Below are 19,452 nucleotides of genomic sequence, written 5' to 3' on the forward strand. Positions count from 1 at the left end.
CTTGGGGGAGAGGGGTTCAGGGGAGGACTTATCCAGAGAGAAAAGAGAGGCAGATGAGCCTGAGGGGAAATACCTGGAGCAGCCTGGGAGAAAAGTGTGGCTGTGGGGTGGGAGAGCCCTGGATGGGCTAGAAAGTTCCAGGTCAGGGAGGGTCTGAGGTATTTCCGGAGCAAACCTGCTCTGCTAAGATGGCAGTCCAGTGGGAAACACTAAGGCCGCCCCTCTCACACACCTTGGGGTCTCTCACCTCAGGGACTAGAAGCCCTGTTGCAATTTGGGCAATATGGGACCAGGGGTCTCTATCCTAGGAAGCTCCCGGGCCTCCAAATGGAGAGGGGACCCCTGAGTGCCTTGGAGGGAGGCACCTTCTGCAGGCCCAGGAGGAGCCAAGGGAAGGCTGTGTGGGGTCTGGGCCCCAGAGAGGCAGTGCGGCCAGCAGGGGGCCGGGGGCGGGGGAGCAGGAGCTGGCACGCTGAGCACTTGTCACCAGTGCCCTCCATCTCCCCCAGGCAGGACCAGAGGGGAAAGATGACTCCCAGGGGGCAAGATCACCGGGAAGGAAAGACCTGGGTGTCAGTTAACTGACATCTGCCACACCACAGTTGTGGGAAAGCACGCCCAGCAGACAGAGGGAGCTGGGCCCTGCCCCCTCCCAACTCAGGTATCCTTCCTCCCGGAGGGCCTCCCTGGTGAGATCTGAAATCTCAAGATGGTGCCCCAAGATCAGGGCGGAGAATTGATCGGGGCGTGAGCCACACCCCCGCCCTCTGGCAGTCACTGCCTGGACAGGGCAGGGTGTGAGGGCTAGGAGCAAAGTAGGCCTCAGCCGGCAACCTTCTCTCCACTCCCAACACTGCAGCACTCTGGAAAATCGGCTGTTTCCATGGTAACCGTAATACCCAGGGTCCTCCCTTCCCCCTCTGCTCGCTCACAAACTGCACGTCCAAATTTGAGGGGTGAAGAGGACCAGGGGAGCTGAGATGCTGACCCTCCTGCACACACACTCCTCCCTGCCTCTTGGCCTATGGGCCTCTTCACCCCTGGTTCCAGGGCCTCCCAGTCAGATGTAGAAGGGCTTACTGGGTCTCTTGTTCCCTCCACCAACAAACGAAACTCCATCTACCTGGAGCCTCCTAAACCCCTCAGGGCTCGGGAAAGAGAAACCCTTTCTCCTCACTTTCCCATCCCAGGAACCCAGACAGCACATCACCCTGAGCCCGGGGATGAGGTGAGAACCGAGCCCGCCCCCCATCTCCATGCCCCATAGAGCAGTGAGGCAGGAAGGATCAGAGGCCGGGCGGGTGCCCGCAGCCCCGGGCCCCCGTAGCCGACGCGTCCCTAGTGACGCATCCCCAGACCCCACACCCACACACAGGCCACGCCGCAGCCAGCTGCACACAAAGACCCAGTGTGGAGAGGCAGACCCCAACAGGAGACAGCCGAGAAACATGGCGGTAAGCGCACAAAGACTGGCAGGCGGCGAGAGCAGCGGCTGGCACCGCGCAGGACGGGACGGTCGCACGCCTCCCGCACCCGAGGCCCACGGCGCACGGGCCGCCCCCCCGCCAACCCCAGTGCCCAGCCCGCGCCCCCGCTGGGCCGGGTCTCCCCCGGGATTCACTGCCCCGCGGCTCTCCCACTGCCGCCAGTTTATTACGCGGGGCGGGACTGTAAAAGCCTAAGGGCGTTTATTACACGGTGGGGGATCGGATGGAGAGACATGTCTTGGGCTGAAGAGGTGAAGGATGGGTGGTTTATTGGGCTGGGGCGGCAGTGATTACCCTGGGGAGGCATCTCTCTCCCCGGCCCCCGGCCTCCCGCCCTCCGGGCAGCGGGCTCGGGTTGGGGCGGACGCGGGCGGGGGGCGGGGCTCCGCCCGGTCCCTCCCCTTCCCTCCCCGCCGCGCTCCGGAGGCGCCTCCCTCCTCTCGCCCCGCCAGCAGTCCTCGGCCCTGGCCTTCAGATACCCCGGGTCGCAGGGGAAGGCACACATGGAGCCCAGGACACCACAGCTGGAACCTCTGACGGGTTCCCGAAGGGGCTCTGGAGAAGACGGGGGCCTAAGCTAAGGCCCATTATGTGGCCCTCATGTGGTCCAGACCCACTGTTCTTGACCTCCCCAGGAAAATGCTACTGAGCTACATGACAGATAACATTGTGTAGATACCACTATGGGGTGGCAGGGTGGGAAACACCCCTGAAGCCCAAGGCAAGACTGCCTCTGGCCAGACACAAAATGCAAAGGCCTAAGTGGCCACCACCCAAAGGCCCAGGCCTGGAATCTTCTGCCCACACCCAACATGGTCCCCTCTATGCCTCCTGGACCCAGAAATTCACTGGTCCAGTAAAACACTAAATGATCAAGAATCTTCTATACAATTCCCACACACCTGCATTCTAGAGGGAAAAAAACCCAACCAACCATTAATAATGGTTAGCTAATCCAGACCCAAACAAAATAATCATCCCATGTGAAAAACCACCCGTTCAGTGCTGCCCCCGTGGTTAAAACTACATGTGCAGACCCTCTGTCTGCCGCATCAGAAGCCATGACAGAAACCTTCTGGGAGATCTAGAATCACAAGAGGATAAAATATCCTCCACAATCCAGAAAGGCTGCAGTCCTGAGTGGCCACAGCCCACACCAGCTCTTTGTATACAGACCCTCACTACCCGCCGCCCAGGGGAGAGGGGTACCTCCCTCCCTAGATCCAGAGCCCTGGGCTCAGCTCTCTCTTGATCCCAGAACAATATCTCCTCAACTCTGAAGCTCATTCTTGGCCATAAAACATTCAGTCAGACATCCAAGTGAACACACCCATAACAAGAATCAAAATAAATGCCAGGCCCCTTTATAAGCTGGAGTGATGAATGCAGAACCCCTGGAGGCTCCTGACTCAGAAACGAACTGGGATTGACCCCTCTATTCCTGGCCTCAGAGGGTACAGGAAATGAAGGTCGGGGTGGCGAGGCTCGTCAAGGGCTCTGAAATCAGAATCAGGGTCAAGGATCAGAAGTGTCACCCCCGCCCCGGGCCATTTTTAGGACCCAGGTGTTCTGGTCCCCCCAGGCCCAGGCTGACACCAGGTGGAGGCGGGTCTGGCAGGTCTGTAGGGGTATTATGTAACAGGAGGGGTTGGGAGTGGGAAGGGAAATGGAGGAAAGAGTGAAGGGAAGGAGGGAAGGAAGCAAGGAGAAAGGCAGAAAGAGCCCATGAGAAGGGAAGTGGAGACGCAGGTGCAGAAAGAGCAGCTCCTCACCCTGGGGAAGCCCAGAAAGGAAAGGTGTCCTCTGGCCTGGATGGGTCTCCCAAGTTGGCTCTGTCTCTTGCCAAGCCTGGGTCCCAACAGAAGCCAGGCCCTGGACCTCGCCCCACAGCGGAGGTGCGCAGAGGTGGGGTTCAGCCATGACCACTGGCCTCTTCCTCCTCTTCTCTGTCCTTGGACCCTCCTCCGTCCTCTCACTTGCCTGACTCTTCATGGGCTCCTCCACCCCGTCTCCCCATCACCTTCCCTCACTGCCCTGCAGGGCCCTCCAGCCTCTCTGCTTCCTTGGGGCCCTGGGCAGCCCGTGGCCCTCTTGGAGCTGTTTCTCTCCTCTGCACAAGGGGGTGGCTACCTCTGAGGCCATCCCAACACCAACATTCCATAGGATCCCACCCCCGACAGCCCTCAAGTTCTTTCCTCCATCGTCTCTCCCTTCCCTCCCCAGCTCTTTGCACCCTGACACCAGCTCCTTCACTGGGCCTTCCTCTGGCACTTCAGTTTCACTCTGCTCAGCTCCCTTGGGCCAGCCCCTCCATCCCCTGCCTCTTTGACCTTCTCTCCTCTTCACCCCACAGAGATCTTCCCCGATGGCCTTTCTTCTCTCATCCCTTTAGGCCTCTCCTCACTGCTCAGAAAGACCATGTCCTATCTGGGTCTCTCTGGGGACTGAGCCTCAGTGGAGCTGGAGGGGACAATGAAGAGGATGGAGAAAGGCAAGGAGGGCCAGATTGCTCCTGGTGAGAACAGGGGAGTTAAAATCAGGAGCAGGGGTGTGGGGGGTGGCGAGTGCAGAAGGAGAAGAGCCTGGAGAGCATGGCGTGGAGATGACTCCAGCTGGGAAAGAGGTTAGCCAGGAACACTCTGCTGGGCAAGAAAAAGAAAGGAATGAGAAAGGATGTTGGATGAGGCTGCTCCTGGGAACTGGATGAAGAGAAAGCAGAGGCATGAAAAAGATAAAGATAATCTAAGGAAAAAAGAGGAAGGGGGAGAGAAAAGAGGTGGAAAGCTTGAAAGTGATATGGGGGAACAAAGATTGGGAAGCAAGAAAGGACAGGTGAAGAACAGTGATGAGGAGGCAAAGATGAGTGCAGAAATGGGGACCATGAGGGCACAGATGGGAGGTGAAGATATGGGCATGAAAGATGAGGGAGGGACAAAAGGGGAGTCAAAAAAATGAGAGGGGATGGATGGGCAGAAATGGAAGTGATGGACGTACAGAAATTAGAGACAACAGGTACAGAGTGTGAACTGGTGAAGGCACAGTGATGGAAGCATGGAGATGTCAGAGCACCAGGATGGAAGGCAACAGAGGCACAGAGAGGGGAAGTGATGGGAGGACGGGTATAGGAGGTGATGAGAGTATAGGAGTGAGAAGTCACTGAAGGACAGAATGGCAAGTGTTGGAGGGCCGAGATGGGGACCAAAGATGGAAGGTGATGAAGTATATGGATGGGAAGCCATGGAGGTACGGAGGTGGGAGATGATGAGCGGTGGGAGGTGAGAGAGGTATAGAAATGGAGGTGATGGTGGTACCCTGTGGAAACCGATGGCAAGGTACAGAGATGGGAGGTAATGTGGAAAACAGAGAAGGAACTGGACTAAAATGGGAGGTGATGGGATCTCTGGAACAGCAGGTAACAGGAGCTTTGAGATGAAATGTGAAGGAGAGACTGAGATGGGAAATGATGGGACCTGACATGGAGATGAAATAATAAAATGTGAAGAGGGAGAGACCCAGGAGGCCGGGGGCTGGAAGTCACAGGGGTGCAGTAATGGGAAGTGTTGGGGGCACAGAGAATACGGAAGACAAAGATAGAAGGCAGCAGGTACAGAGATGGGAAGAGGGGCATACAGTGAATCTCAGGGGTCTAAGGTATGAAGTGATGAAGGGACTGGGCTGGGAGGCGAAAAAAAGGCAGAAACTCGAAGTGCTAGAGGTCAGGAACGAAAGGTCTGAAAGGGAAAGAGAAGTAAATTTTGACATGGAAGGATATGGCAGGGGGAGACACTGAGATAAGAGGTGATAGTGTAGAGTGGCAGAGGACTGACTGGAGAGGGGAAGGGGAGACAGGGTGCTGAGCAGAAATTCAAACAGCAGGACGTGGGAGATGCTGAGGATTAGAGGTGGAGGTACGGCAGAAATGAAGAGATGTGGAGAGGAAAAACCAGAGATGAAGGGAATGAGGCTGGGAAAGGATGGGACAGCGGAGCAAGCTGATCGCTTGGGAGGCGGTGGAAGGACAGGAATGGGGGAAAGACTGGATGGTGGCTGGAGGAACAGAGGTGAAATCGCCAGACACAAGGAGGTGAAAGAGGCAGTGATGGGACATGTCTGAGGAGAGGTGATAGATGGGACAGAGGTGAGAGGTTGGTGGGGGAGATAATGGGCACCCAGATGCTGGGCCAGGAAAGTGACAGTGGCCTAGGTGGAGGGAAGCCAGATGGAGGAATGATAAGGGGCAGGGATGGAGGAGGTGAAGAGGAAGAGAAAAAGGGAAGGGAGAGCAGGGCAGAGAGAATGGACGGCCAGACAGAGAGGGGGTGAGGGGGCCTACACAGAAGGGTGATAACACCCTGGAGATAGGGATTCAGAGGTGAAGGTGAGGCAAGCAATGAAAGTGAAGACAGAGATGAGGGTGATAAACGGATGGGGTGATGGGATGCTTCTGGAGAGGAGAGGGTGCGGCTGAGGTGCTGATGGAGCCCAAGATGGGAGGTGAGGGGGCGCGGGCCCGCAGAGCGGAGGGGCCGGGCCTCGGCGCGCACCGGCTGGGGTGCGGCCCGTGGGGGCCAGGGCCGCGCGCAAGGGAGGCCCCGGGGGCCGGCCGGCCGGCCGGCTGGTATCGGCAGCGCCACTTACCGTGCCCGCCGCGGGTGAGGAAGGGCATGCGGTTGATGGCGATGGGCACGGTGCCGTGCTTGCTGTGGAAGTGGTGGACGTGGTGGGTGGTGCTGAGGCTGGAGGAGACCCGGGCCCCCTCGGCCGCCCCCAACAGCAGCAGCAGCAGCAGCAGCAGTAGCGGCAGCAGAGGCGGCGGCGGCGGCGGCGGCAGGGGCCCGGCCAGGGCGGGGGGGCGGCGCGGGCACCCCCCCAGCCCGCTTCCCCCGGGGGGCATTTCGGCCCGGGGGCGGCCCCCTCACAGCCCCATGGCCGGGGGCGGGGACGCGGGGCCGAGTAGCCCCGCGAAGCCCCCCTCCGGCTCCGAGCCCCGGGAGGGGGGTGAGGGGGTGAAGAGAAGGAAAATCAGAGCCCAAGCCTCGGTCCGGAGTCAATGAAATCAAGTGGATCCCGCCGGGGAATCCGGGGTCCGCGGAGCGGCAACGCCGAGGTCCAGGACGCCTGGGTCCATCGCGAGGAGCTAAGGGTCCCCCCGCATCCCGGCGGGGTCGGAGCGGCGCAGCGGGCCGTCAGAAACCCGGGGGAGCGCCCGGGGGAGGGGGCATGGTGCCGGGTGGAGAGAGAGGGGAGGCGCGGGGGCCAAGCAGGGAGGGGAGAGCGGGGAAATCCTGCGGAAAAACCGAGCCGGGGAGGGGGGACTGGAGGAGAGAGGCAGGAGACCGATGGAGACTAGGGCCCGCCGCGCCGCGGCTGCCGCTGCCGCCCGACGGAGGCTGGGGGGAAAGGAGGGAGCGGCCGGGGGGTGGGGGGCGGGAGAGGGGGGAAGGGAAGCAAATCCGGGTGAGGGGGGGAATGAAGGGAGAGGAGGGGAGAGGAGAGGAAAGGAGAGGAGAGGAGAGGAGAGGAGAGGAGAGGAGAGGAGGGGAGGGGAGCGGTGCTGAGCGGAGGGAAGGCGCGAGCCTGCGAGATTCCGGCGGAGAGATGGAGGCAGCGGAGTGTTGCTGCAGAGGCTGAAGAGGGCTGGAAGGGAGAGGGAGGGAGAGAGGAGGGAGGAAAGGAGGGGTGGAGAGAGGAGGGGAGGGGGAGCGCGGGCGGAGGGGGGGGCAGGGCGGAGGGACCCGAGCGGCTCCCGATCTGCGGGCGGCGCTGGGCAGCTCCGCCGCGCGGCACCTGGCTAGCCGGCTCCGCGCTCGCCTCTCCTCTGCGCGCGCCCCACCCCTCCCCCACGCCCGGGTGCGCGCACCCCTCCCGCCACCCTCCGGAGAAGGGGCCCTGCTGAATAATTGAACAGAACTGAGGCTAGCCGGAGAGGCCGCTCTCTTCCACCTCCTCCCACCACCCCCCAGCCCCGGCCAGGACGAACCCCAATAGTGCTCGCTGGCCCAGTGCGCAGAGACGTGGCTACCGCCACCTCTGCACGCACCCCTCGGAACACACGTGCACGCTAGGATGTGGACGGGCTCGGGTATGGAGACACCCACGTGCCCATACAGGCACCAGTGCGCGCGCACGCACACAGGCTCAGACACAGACATTGCATACATGTGCTCACAGACACCCGGCACGCGAACTCACACTCAACCAAGTGTGTACACATGCTCACACACATACGTGTTTGGTCACAGGGAATGAATGAACAGCCAGCGTACACACGGACACCCCTCTCCAGGTCACCCTCCAAGAACAGGGTCACCCATATGCATACAAACAATGTACCCGGAGCCTCAAAGGTGCTCAAGAGTTAAGACATACCGCACACACAGTCCCTCGACACCTCCTCAGAAGGGTGCTTCCCTCCCCGCGGTAACCCTCCTGGACACCTCCAATCCTTCCTGTCCACTTCCTCTGCCCCTCCCCTAACGCCAACCTCGCCCTCTTGGGTGGGGAAGGGGCAGTTCCAGGATACCTATCCACTGAGTGTTCCACTTGGGACAAAACCCTTTCTGAGCCACTTATGTCCTGCTGAGGAAGCCATTTCTCCTTCTAGGGTGCCCCTCCACTGCGACCTGCCCCTCAGACTTTGGGGCACTTCTGGGAAGTAAGAGCAAGGAGGCTTTCATCCATTCGTCTGGATGCCACCCCTGCACTGACATCAACCTGAGTTCTGCTTGAAGGAGGCTTTACTGGGGCGGGGCGGGGGCGGGGGGTGCGGGGAGGCAGAGAGTAGGTAAGGAGGAGGAAGAGAGGGAGGGAGGGAGTGATGGACCTGGAAGGAGGCAGACAAGGAGAGGTGGCGACTAAAGGGCAAAAGGAAGGGGCTGCGAAAGAGGAGGGGGGCAGGGGAGGGGCTGGCTTCTGCTTATTGTTCAGCATTCCCCTTTGGAGCAAAACCTGTCACCAGGAGCCCCGAAAGAGCTGCGCCCAGCTCCTGGATGCAGTCAGGACCTAGGACAGCTCCTCCTCCCCAGCGGCCACCTTCCCCAACTTGTTAGATGCCAGTGCCCCATTTGGTCCCCAGCCTTTCAGAGGGAAGAAAGGGGTCCTCAGAGGCACCCAGAAAGAAGTGTCCCAGTGGCGTGTGGTCCCAAGAGGGAGGAGAGTTTGCAAGCTGGGGAGCACCGCTTCCTGCCTGCTCTTCCTGTGCCGGCTCTTGGCCCTGGCTCTGGGGTAGAGACTGACAGAGCTCCGAGCAGGCAGAAAATGTATGGTCCCGGAGGGAGGGAGGGAGGAGCCGGCGGCGAGCGGAGAGGAAGGGAAACCGCCTAGAGACCAATCAATACCAGTGAGTGGGAAGTGGAGAGAGCCGGAGGGGGTGACACTGGCTGGCAGGGTGGGGAGAGAGGGGGTGAAAAAGAAGGGAGAGGCAGAGGTGTGCAGGAGGTCAACAGAGGCTGCGGAGACCAGCAGAGCAACTAGGGAGATGAGGGACGGGCAGAGATGGGGAAGAACCCGCTGCCTGGGAGAGCCCGGGGACAGGCTCCGGGAGGCGGAGCTGGAGCTGCCCAGGGAAGCGCTGTCCAGACCTCAGCCCTGGGGCTTCAGGCCCTGCCTGCAAGCAGGCCCCCATCCAGCTTCCTTCCTCTCTCATTTCATATTCTTTCTTATTTTCTCTCCGCTTTCCTCTCTCTCACCCTGACAATGATTTCTCTCCCTCTGATCTCCTGCCTTCCCAGAGCAGGCTCTTGAGCCTCACAATGGTGCCTTCACCCCCAGGTGGAATTCCCATGTCCCAGATGGAGAAACTGAGGCCACATGTAGGGAAAGGCTGTCCTGAAGGTCGGACTCCTCCTCCTCCCAGTCTTCACCACCAGACAGCTCCACACCACAGGCCCAACCCTCTGAGGATGCCTGGGCCATCTCAACCCCCTCCGTCTCTTCAGGCACAAGGGCCGTTGATGCCCAGAGTGCCGCCTGGGCCGTCACACTTGGGGTTGAGCAGACAGGCATCTGGGCCAGGTTCCTACTTGACCTTGTGCATCAGTGGAGCCCCGTCATAGAGACAGCACGAGCATCAAACAGCCAAGCCTGGAGTATCAGGAGGAGGCACAACTTCAAGAGAAAAGGGGTTGAGATCTCAGAGGTACCCCCAGGGCCAGTGCTCAGAAGTTCCCAGATTGCACCCACCTTGTCTTTACTTCCAAGGCTCTGCTCGGGCTCTGCCACCAGACACACAGACCAGCGCTCGGGGACAGTCACACTTCCCAAGAGGCCCCTGTTCCCCAGCCCCAACTCTCCCTGCCGCCCACCTGCCTGCAACCCAGGGAAGTTGTTCCAATCTCTCTTCCCACCCCTGCTGAAAGATGGTTTGACTCCCAAACCCTCATCCATCTCTCCGCTCCCTCCCAAAAGGCTCCATCATGTGGGAGTGCAGTAGTGATGAGGGGCAGCGCTCTTCTCCATCCTGACCCCCTCGGCCATGGCAGGAAATGCCTACCATCCGTGGGCACCGCCTCCACCTCCACCACCACCACCCCGGGACTAAACCTTAAGAACACCTAGGTTCCAGCCGCACCCCACCCCCAGCGCCCTGTGATTAAGGGCAAGGATGTGCCTGTCACTGAGGCCTCAGTGTCCTCAGCAGCTAAATCAGATGGCTGGTCTCCATCTTACTGTCTTCTCTGAGGACAAATTAAAAGGACTTTGTAAGCCGTGAAACACGAAACAGTCAGTAGGGATAGTTACTATTAAACAGCAAAGTTACCACCATCCCCAGATCGCCTGCACAAAGCGGGAATGAGCTGGAGAGGAAGAGGCCTGGCCCCAGCCCCGTCCTTGTTCCCCGACAGCCAGGACTGGAGCGCCCCTGAGCTGGCCGGCGTCTGCGGGCTTTGGCAGGTACAGCGAGTGGCAGGCTGGACAGGAAGAATCCTGCAGGACCGGACAGGATGTGGAGGTACCCAGGGATGGGCCTGCCTCAGAACACCAGGAAAGCACTCATGGAAATGGAGGGGGCATTCTTACAAAGAAGGAAAAATCAAGACCCGCCCAAGAGCCCAATCCCAGAAACGGGATTTCCCTGGTTTCCCTGAAGAAACTCAGAACTCTGCCCGATGACTAAGGTTCCATAGTGTGGCATGGAGGCAAAGGCACGGACCCCTGTTCTCAGCCCAGATCTGCTATTCACTCTGGAAATCCACCGACTCCTCCAGACCTCAGTGTCCATGTTTGCAAAGTGAAGAAGCCATTTATAGCGTGTGTGCACATGTGTTTTTTTTTCAGGCAGCTGGCGCGTCACGTCCCTGGTCTCTCAGCCCAGCTACCCCCAAGGAAGACCATTCAGGTGACACCTAAAGAGGCCACATGCTGCCCAGCCCTCCCCCCTCAAGCAGGAGGTTATCTCTCCCTCATTCCTGTCCCACTGCCCTCCCTCAGCCAAGCTCTAACCAGCTGCTGGCCACCAACCACGAGGGACTGGAAACCGCTGCTGAAGCCACCCTCTCTGGGAAGGGGCCTCAAACAATATGCAAGTTGGCAGCAGATGCCCAGCCAGGGAGGAGAAGAACCAGGCGAGGACACGAGGGAGTGTCCTTGTGGATCCAAGGGACACCCTGCAGCTGGGTGGGAAACTGGGCACGACACCATGGCTGGCCTCCAGGGAAGCCAGCTGTCTGGAGGCCTGGCCTCCTGGGTGTCTCCTGAGCCTGTCTTCTGGGGGTATAGGCCTATTCTAGGCAGGAAATAATGGGTTTCCACTGCACACTTCAAGGACACCAGGGGCAAGGGGGTACAGGTCAGCAACCCCCCCACCGGCCCTGTGCGACAGCCTACGACACGTGAGACCACGGCCAACGTCGGGACAGTGACAGAGGCTGACACGTCTTTGGCAAGGGGTTAGGGGAGCAGTGTCCCACCAGCTCAGAAGGAAGAGGACAGGCTGTCTAGCAACCATCACCCCTGACACAGACATCAGGAGTCCTGCAAAGGCCTGAGAGGGGACTCCAGGAGGTGACAGCAGCCAGTAGCTCCCCTCCGTCTCACTCATGACAAGAAGGGATGAGAAGGAAGCAAGCAGCATGGCTCTGAGAGACCCCCCTCCTCCCAGGGCCTCCCCCCAGCACCCCAGCCCTCCCAGTCTTGCACTCACGGTCGTTGCAGACGGGGCCTCCATAGGACGTCATGGTGCAGTCGCAGGTGAAGCCGTCCCACTGCTGCAAGCAGACGCCCTGGTTGGCACAAGACTCTTCGGTGCAGGTGGTGCTGGGGCCTGGAAGAGGCAGGAGGAGGGAACACCCCCGCTCAGCCAAGCCCCCTCCCGCCCCAGGAGTTACGGAAGCTTCGGGACCAGGCCAGAAGCCCTCCCTCAGTTCTGCCAGGCAGGAAGGGCCAAGAACTCATGGGGGTGGGAGTCGGGGAGCTCAATGACAGCTGGTCTTGGTCTGGAACTGTGATAAGGGGTTGGGGCAGGAGGCAGCAGGGAGGGCAAGTGATCTCTGACTCTCCCCATACACTGTCCCAGTGCAGCGGCAGCAGGCTCCATCGAGGCCTGAGAGGAAGGCCCCCCGGATCCCCGGTCTGCCTCTATAGCTGTCCCCCTGCACCCCGCAGGGTCACACCTAACTCCCGCGCCCACACTCACCATCACAGCCCCTCTCCACCTGCCCGATGCGGTGCAGGGCGTCAGCGATGAGGTCAGGGAGGCGCCCGTTGAGGTCCACCGAGGCCAGGCAGCCCTGGAAGCCATCCCGAGAGGCCACAAGCTTGGGCAGGTTGTTGAACATGCTCTTGCTCAGACCGCCAATGTACAGCTCCCCTGCAAAGGGAGTGGGGTCAGAGCTCAGATCCTGGTCCCTGGATCCCCAGGTCCCTCCCAGTGTCGGGTCCCGTAGCCCCACACGGTCTCATCCGGACTCCAGCTTCCTCTCTGAGGGGCAGATGCCCACCCCCACCCTTCCTTCTTCCTTCTCCGCTTCGCCATCTGTCTGCTCCCCTCCCAGAGAAGCCCAGATGCCCGGGGAGGGGAGAGGGAAGCAGCTGGAGGAACCTGCTCCATGCTCTCTCCCACACATCTGATGCCAGTTCCGGCCGGTAATCAGGGCCTTTCATAGCAGTGCAGCCTGGTCCCTTCCACCCTCGCTCCCTCCCTTCCGAAGTCTCCCATCCCCAGAACTCCTTCAGGCCTCTGCCAGGCTCTCCCAACTCTGGGTTGTCTGCTGGGGGTTCTAAGCCTGGCACCTTCCAACAGCTAGGGCTTAGACTGGGGGTTCTGGGTGACACGGGCAAGAAGTCCTCCTCAGGGACACTGGTCCTCCACATCACTGCCTGGCCGCAGGGACCTCAACTCCCTGGAAGTCCTGGGTGGCCCACGGCAGAGCTCCAGCAAGACATGATGGGTCAACCCTGCTGCCCCTGCCGGCAACTCAGTGCAAACCAAGCCCGGCCCAGACCACCCCTGGGTTTCCTGCCACTGTGAATTACTTGAGACACATCGCCCCCTTCTGGCAGCAGGGAGAATTGTCAGCACTATGCCATCCGTTCTAGGGGCTTCCTCCATGGTTCAGTGGTAAAGAACCTGCCTGCCACACAGAAGACCCACAGGATGCAGGTTCGATCCCTAGATGGGGAAGCTCTCCTGAAGGAGGAAATGGCAACCCACTCCAGTATTCTTGTCTGAAAAACCCCATGGACAGAGGAGCCTGGAGTGCTACAATCCCAAAGGGTCGCCACGAGCCGTACACAAGTGAGTATCTGAGCACTGGCGCAGGATCTGACCAAGCTTCTGGCTCCAACTCCGGGGCCCACTCACTCTGTGACCGCAGGCAAACCACATAGCTTCTTGGAGCTTCCACTGCTGCCTCCTCAAGAGGAGGGTAGATTCCAGCCTCCAGGAACCCTCCCCACGCTCGGACAGTCAGAGTGACACCCGGGCTCCCTAAGGGACTGGGGGGCCGCTCTGGGTGCGTGAGGGAGGCTCACATTGCCCAGGGGGCTCTGGAGAAGCCACAGGCCTCGTCCTCACTCCTGTTGTTCCAACTCCCTGGGTCTCTAAACTCATCCCCCTCTTCTCTCCTCTCTGACCCACCACTATTCTAGGGGCAGGCAGTGGTGGCCTGCTAACTACTGAAGAAGCCCCGGGTAATGGAGGACCCCCATATGATGCTGGACCCACATCAGGGAGGCCTGGGTCCAAACCAGTGCCCAAGGAATACGACCAGGGCAGCACGTGGGGACCCGGAGACTGTTCCTCCTTCCTCTCCCCTCATCACAGCTCCCCCTCCCAGCCCAGCGGGGACTCTGTTCTCTCTCTAGCCCCCAGCACAGCCGACTTCTCAACCCTGGAGGGCCAAGAGGTCTTCAGAAGGCCCGGCTGCCTACTCCTAGCTCTAGAGTGAGGCCACCAAGCTCCCCATGAGACACATCCTGCAGGCAGGCTTTCAGTGTTGAGAGGCAGCCTCGCAGGGGAGTTGAGCAGAACTTTGATAGGAAGATGTCAGGCTGGAAACACTGGAAAATGGCAAAGAGTGAGGGAAACCGTGGGCAGGGGCGGGACAGAATCACGCAAGAGAAAGAGCATCCCAGGCGGGGGGTGATCTTGCCGGGGCCAAGGGGTATCTGGGCTAGGGCCAGGCCTCCTGCAGAGGCCCCAGGCCCCACCTTTGAGATCGAGGTTTCGGGCGCCATTGGAGTGCTGCGTGACAGTGCGGGAGTCAATCTTGAGCGTGTGCACGTTGCCCGGGTCCCTGGACACCACCACGTTGTGCCACTGGTTGTCATTGACTGGTTTGTCTGAGTTCCCCTTCATCAAGGACGGGCCATTCCCCAGGTCAAACACGTAGTGGATGTACCTGCCCCACAGTAGGGAGGAGACACTGGGTCAAGGTGGGGGCTGGGAAGGCGGGGTAAGGAGGAGCTACAGCTGCGGGCTGGGGGTGGGGCTGGAAGCTGTAGGAGGAAGGGGCGGAGGGGAGACCTGAGTGGAAGAACCCAAACCAACAACAGGAGCGCTCAGGTGTGAGGTCCCATCATGGGGGATGTGGGGAGAGAGGCCGCAGAGGACTTGGCTCCTGGGACAGGCTCCGAAGAGAAGTGGGTGGAGGCATACCTTTGTGGAGGCAGTAGGGTCCTCTGGGCAGGGACAAAGCTGCTCTGGGGTGGGGGCCTCTTAGGCCAGAGAGGTCACAGGGACCCAGCCCTGCCTTCTGCCTGTAGTAGGGCCAGATGGCCTGAGCCAGGACAGTGAATGGAGCACAGATATGACTGAGAAACCCCTGGCAAGGAAGTAATTGGGGGATGACCAGGGTGGAAGAGAGGGTGCTGCTTCTCCATCTTGGCTGGTGGCAGGGGGACCTGAATCCTGACCTGCGGTCTGTGGGGACTGGATATCTCAGCCAGTGGCTGAGGGAGCTGCCTCTTGGTCATGGCGGGGACAGGGGGGACCACGTCCTTGACAGCGGTGCAGAGCCCAGCACCTCACCCCTTGACCAGCTCGATGACGATGAAGTCGTTGCCATTGCCTGAGTTGAACAGGAGGAGCCCGTCGGGGGCCGTGGTCTTGAATTGGAAGAAGAGGTGCATGGAGGCATAAGCTTGGAGTGTGGCAAGCGCCAGGTAGCTGCTGCGACTCTTGAAGGTGACGGGATCGGCCACGATGGCACGCAGGCCAAAACGAGCATTGAGCTCACAGTAGGTGATGTCCCCGTCCTTGCACTGGTCCATGTAGGGCTGGCCGTTGAACACCAGCCCGCTCAGGTGCCCGATGAAGTTGGACGGCACCACAGAGATGAAGCGCCGCTCCGTCATGATGCCCGTCTCAATGTTGTGGAACTCCAGCCGCGTGTGGGCCCCTGCCATCTGTCCTACTCAGCACAGGAGACAGAGACGGGGACACGGCTTGGGGCCCAGACGGTAGGATCATTCCTGGGGCTGGGTCTTGGGTCCCCAGGAGCCTCCCCTCCACTCAAGGGCCACGTGGGAAGGACATCAGCAAACCCCCCACAGGTAGGCGCTGGCAGCACACACCGCACCTGGGTCTGGGGGAGTTGTGGGACTCTTTGGGCCAACAGGCTTGCAGGGCAATACTGCCTTCGGGGAGTCGAAACGGCCCCTGGGGTCCAGGAGCCCATGACATGCCACCCCTAAGGGAGAAATGGCACCCAGGCAGGGGTCACCAAGAACAGGGCTGCAGACTACCTACCCTCCACAGTCACGTTGTCCACCGACAGCTGCAGGCTCTTGCCCCGTCGCACCACCCTCACTGTGTGCCATTCATTGTCATTGAGCTTGTGCCCCGCAAAGAGCGTCTCGGGGCCTTTACCTGTGGCACCGAGGGGGGAGTCAACCCAGCACCTCCTCCTGCCCTCATGTGGCTGCTTCAAGTACCACCCCTGGCACACAGCCTCACCCCTGCACACACCCATGCACACAGGTACACCACCCCCTACATACATACAGAGCCTTCACACACCCAGTCATAAATGCAGACACACAGTCATAAACATATCGCCACACTTGGTGCAACTTCCCAGGGTGGCACTGGAAAAGAACGCGGTGTGAATGAATGGTGTGGTGCCTTCGCAGTTGTGCCCTAAGGCCCTGCACCTGGAGATTCACACCTACAACCAGCATACACAGCCCACCTCTCCTCAGGACCTTTAGTGTCAATGTGTAGCCAGCAGCTGAATTCCCAGCCTATAGACATAGGCCTCAAACTTTCAAGAGCCTTACCACGCACCCAAATGCGCATGTGCACCCACAGCCTCACGGCTGTCCATGAGCACTCCACACACACACACACAGCTCCCCCATCTAGAGCAGCGGTCCTCAATATTTGGGCACCAGGGACCGGCTTCATGGAAGACAATTTCTCCCCAGACCAGGACGGGTGGAGGATGATTTGGGGATGATTCAAGTGAATTACATTAATTGGGCACTTTATTTCTAATCTAATGCCACCATGGATCTGACAGGAGGCACCGGTCCGTGGCACAGAGGTTGGGGATCCCTGATCTAGAGGGACCCAGTGTGGCTTTTCTGCACACTCCTGGTTAATTCCACACACCCGGACACACAATCACATACACAGCACGGCCAGCGTGGCCAGAGAGTGGAATGTCTTTTTTAGGAATTACGGCCATTTATTCCAGACCTGGATGAACCTCTTCCAAAACTAAAAACGTTTAGCTTTAGAACGGTGCTGCAGGCCATTTGCGGCACCCCCCCAAGGTTCCTCCTGGGCGCCCCCCCATCCCCACCCCAGTGCTCTCACCAGCAGGGCAGGGCTTACCACGCATGCGCACACCTGTCCAAATACACACAGAGCCGAGCTAAGTACACTCTTTCTGCCTGTGGCTGCCGCGTTCCTGGGCTCTCTTACTTGACCTCAGGGCAAGGGTTGAACCCAGGCATACTGGGAGCTCAGAAATGTCCACACCCGCTCTCCATCTCACCCCTGCTGAGAGCCTCACTGTCACCTCCGAGAGCGCCCCCGTTTGGCAGAATCTCACCCCCGCCCCCCGCACCCCAAACAGGGGCTGTGGAGGGCTGAACCTCCGGGCTCACCTCCACTCACCTCCAACCCTCATCTTCTCTCCCGCGTGCCTCGACCTCCCCCTTGTGGCCACCTTCGGAGGTACAGCGGGATAGCCCAGCCCCGCTTCGGCTCCTTCCTGCCCTCCTGCGGTAGGTGCCACCCCAAGCCTTTGCTGTACCCTCCAGAGGATTGGAGGAGAACTGAAGTTTCTGGCCCTTCCTAGTCCTAGTCTCAGTGAACATGCTGACCCCAGACCTCCGCCGACTCCCCCTGCTTCATCTTCGTTTGGCTCGTTCTGCCCTCCACAAGCACACCGGCCCCACCCCTCCACACCCACGCCTAAGCCCCGCACAAGCCGGCGACGACGCCGTCTCCTCCCCTGCCCCGCACCCCTCCCCAACCCCAGTGTCCAGAATCCCAGGCCCCCGGGGGCTCTGCAGAAGAAGAGGGAAGCCACTTACTGGGTGCGCAGCCGACGCGCAGGCAGTCTGGGGGGGCCATGGGGCGGGCAGAGGGGGAGGGGAGACAAAAAGGCAGAACAAGTTTTTTGTGTTTTTTTTTTTTTTTACATCCTTCATAGGGAGGGTTGTCTGCAGGCAGGGGTTCCCCCCAGGGCCACTTTCCGGGGACCACGCGTGCTCAGGTGCCTTCTCCCCTTCCTCAGTCGGCCCCTCCCCCTCCTTCCCCCAAACTGGGAGGCAGGGCAACCGGGTGATGGGAAGAAGTCTGCCATCTCCCTTCTTGGAGAAGCCCGGGCCTCTCCCGTCTGAGGGAGATGGGCACCTTGGGAATCCCAGTCGTACAGGGGGTCACTGGGGGCAGAGGGCTTGACCAACCCACATCTCTGAGGGCCAGAGCCCCTGCTCCCCCTGCTCTGGGACAACCCCCCTGCTCAGAGCCCAGGCTGTCACACATCCCCGTGTACCCTGGGCTCCGAGCTAAATGGAGAGGCCTGCCCCAGGGCCCCCTTCCCGCAGCCATACACCTCCCAAAGCCCCAGGGGGCTAGCACCACCCCTACAGGAACCTTCTTGCTACCCTTCCTAACCTGGAGGGTACCAGGCTGTCCCTGGGGACCAGGGTTCTCTTCACCCTGAACAGGAATTAGTATTATTCCCTTTTCCTAGGCAAGGGCCAGAGGTTCACACATGAGGACACTGAGGCCCCCAGTGTGACTTCTGAGGTCTCCAGGGACAAGCAGCCACCCTCGGCAGAGCCTCCTGCCCCTCCCCACCAAGGGAGGTAACTTGTTGTCCTCCAAGTCCAGGCTCAGAGGGCCCCGGGTACTCAGAAAGCACGTTTGTCTACATGGACCTGCAGCCCAGAGCCCTGGGGCCTCTGGCCACGCCTCTAGTGGGGCGCATTACCCACAAGACGTGAGTTCACCAGCCTCACGAGGACACAGAGCACTAGAGTCCTGTGACAGGGTCTTCGGATGCCTGTCCTGCTCCATCAGACCCAGACAGCAGGGGGCAGAGGGAGGCAAAACGCTGGGTCCTAATCTTATCAAGTGACTGTGGGCAATTCTCTTCTGTCCCAGCCCCAGCTCCCCTCCCTGTGAGCTAAGGGGCTTGAACAAAACCACCCTGACCTGGAAACAAGAACCAAGTGTCCAATGGGCCAGCCCTCCCTCTCAGGGAAGGGCACTTTCCAGGCCTCTCTTAACAACAGTGTATCCGGCCATCCTCTGTCTCCTTCTGGAACAGGCTCTGCCCATAACCCCAAGGCCCAGAAGGCAAAGTGGGGTGGGGTCACCTGGCATCCCGCTAAGCCCCTGAAGGTTCCTGCAGTGGAGGTAGATTCCCCCCTGGCTCTGGGGGCATGGGCTCCGCGGGCAGTACGGCTGAGCCCCACACGCGTCGTCAACCACAGCAGAAGAGTGGGGGGAGCAGCCGGGACCTGAAGCCACAGCCTGGCACCAAGGGAGGGGCAGAAGGAGGTCAAGGGGCAGATCCGGGGCAAGTCACAGGGAGAGGAAGGAGGTGGAAAGGGTAGAGAAGAGAGGAAGAGAGGAAAGAGGAAGAAAGGGGGAGCTGGACAGAAGGGGGAAGGGGAGGATGTCGGGGTGAGGGCGGGGTGCCAGGCCTGGACTCAGGTCACGGGGGCTCTCTCAGGGCCAGCAGAGTCTTCACCAATGAAGGGTCCAAAAAAGAAAAAAGGGAGCTGGGAGGGCAGGCCGATCCCCTTTTGGAGAAAAGGCCTAGGGAGGAGCATAGTTCTGCCCCTCCCGAGCATGGGGGCTCCAGGAAGGGGGTTCCGTCTGTCCAGAGAAGAGGTGTTAGCTCCATGACCACCCTTGAAGTGACCCCACCCCCAGGAGCGCCCCTCCAGTGGGATTGGAGGGGAGCAAACTCCCCTTGAAGATGAGCATCCAGGAGGCAGCCAGCACCATCCCAAAGCCAGCAACTGCGGGTAAGTGGGAGAGACCGCCCTCTGGTGGCCG

The 19,452-nt window shown here is 60.2% G+C and overlaps 1 protein-coding gene across 34 annotated transcripts in view; it reads right to left on the reverse strand.

The window, feature by feature from the left end:
* NRXN2 (neurexin 2) overlaps positions 1 to 19,452 on the reverse strand; it is a 108,756-nt gene that overhangs the window by 29,311 nt on the left and 59,993 nt on the right. For 12 of the 34 annotated variants that reach the window (XM_070457587.1, XM_070457588.1, XM_070457590.1 and 9 more), the window contains 6 exons: positions 17,472 to 17,498; positions 15,676 to 15,795; positions 14,956 to 15,337; positions 14,136 to 14,326; positions 12,121 to 12,294; positions 11,629 to 11,748 (listed from right to left, as the gene is read on the reverse strand). In XM_070457587.1, coding sequence (XP_070313688.1) covers positions 11,629 to 11,748; positions 12,121 to 12,294; positions 14,136 to 14,326; positions 14,956 to 15,337; positions 15,676 to 15,795; positions 17,472 to 17,498 — 1,014 coding nt within the window. Of the gene's footprint in view, positions 1 to 6,125; positions 6,630 to 11,628; positions 11,749 to 12,120; positions 12,295 to 14,135; positions 14,327 to 14,955; positions 15,338 to 15,675; positions 15,803 to 17,469; positions 17,499 to 19,452 lie in introns of those variants that run through there. The other 22 variants (XM_070457589.1, XM_070457583.1, XM_070457580.1 and 19 more) reach the window with 3 other exon arrangements.

Source organism: Odocoileus virginianus, chromosome 28, assembly GCF_023699985.2.
Source record: "Odocoileus virginianus isolate 20LAN1187 ecotype Illinois chromosome 28, Ovbor_1.2, whole genome shotgun sequence".
NCBI classification, from domain to species: Eukaryota; Metazoa; Chordata; class Mammalia; order Artiodactyla; family Cervidae; genus Odocoileus; species Odocoileus virginianus.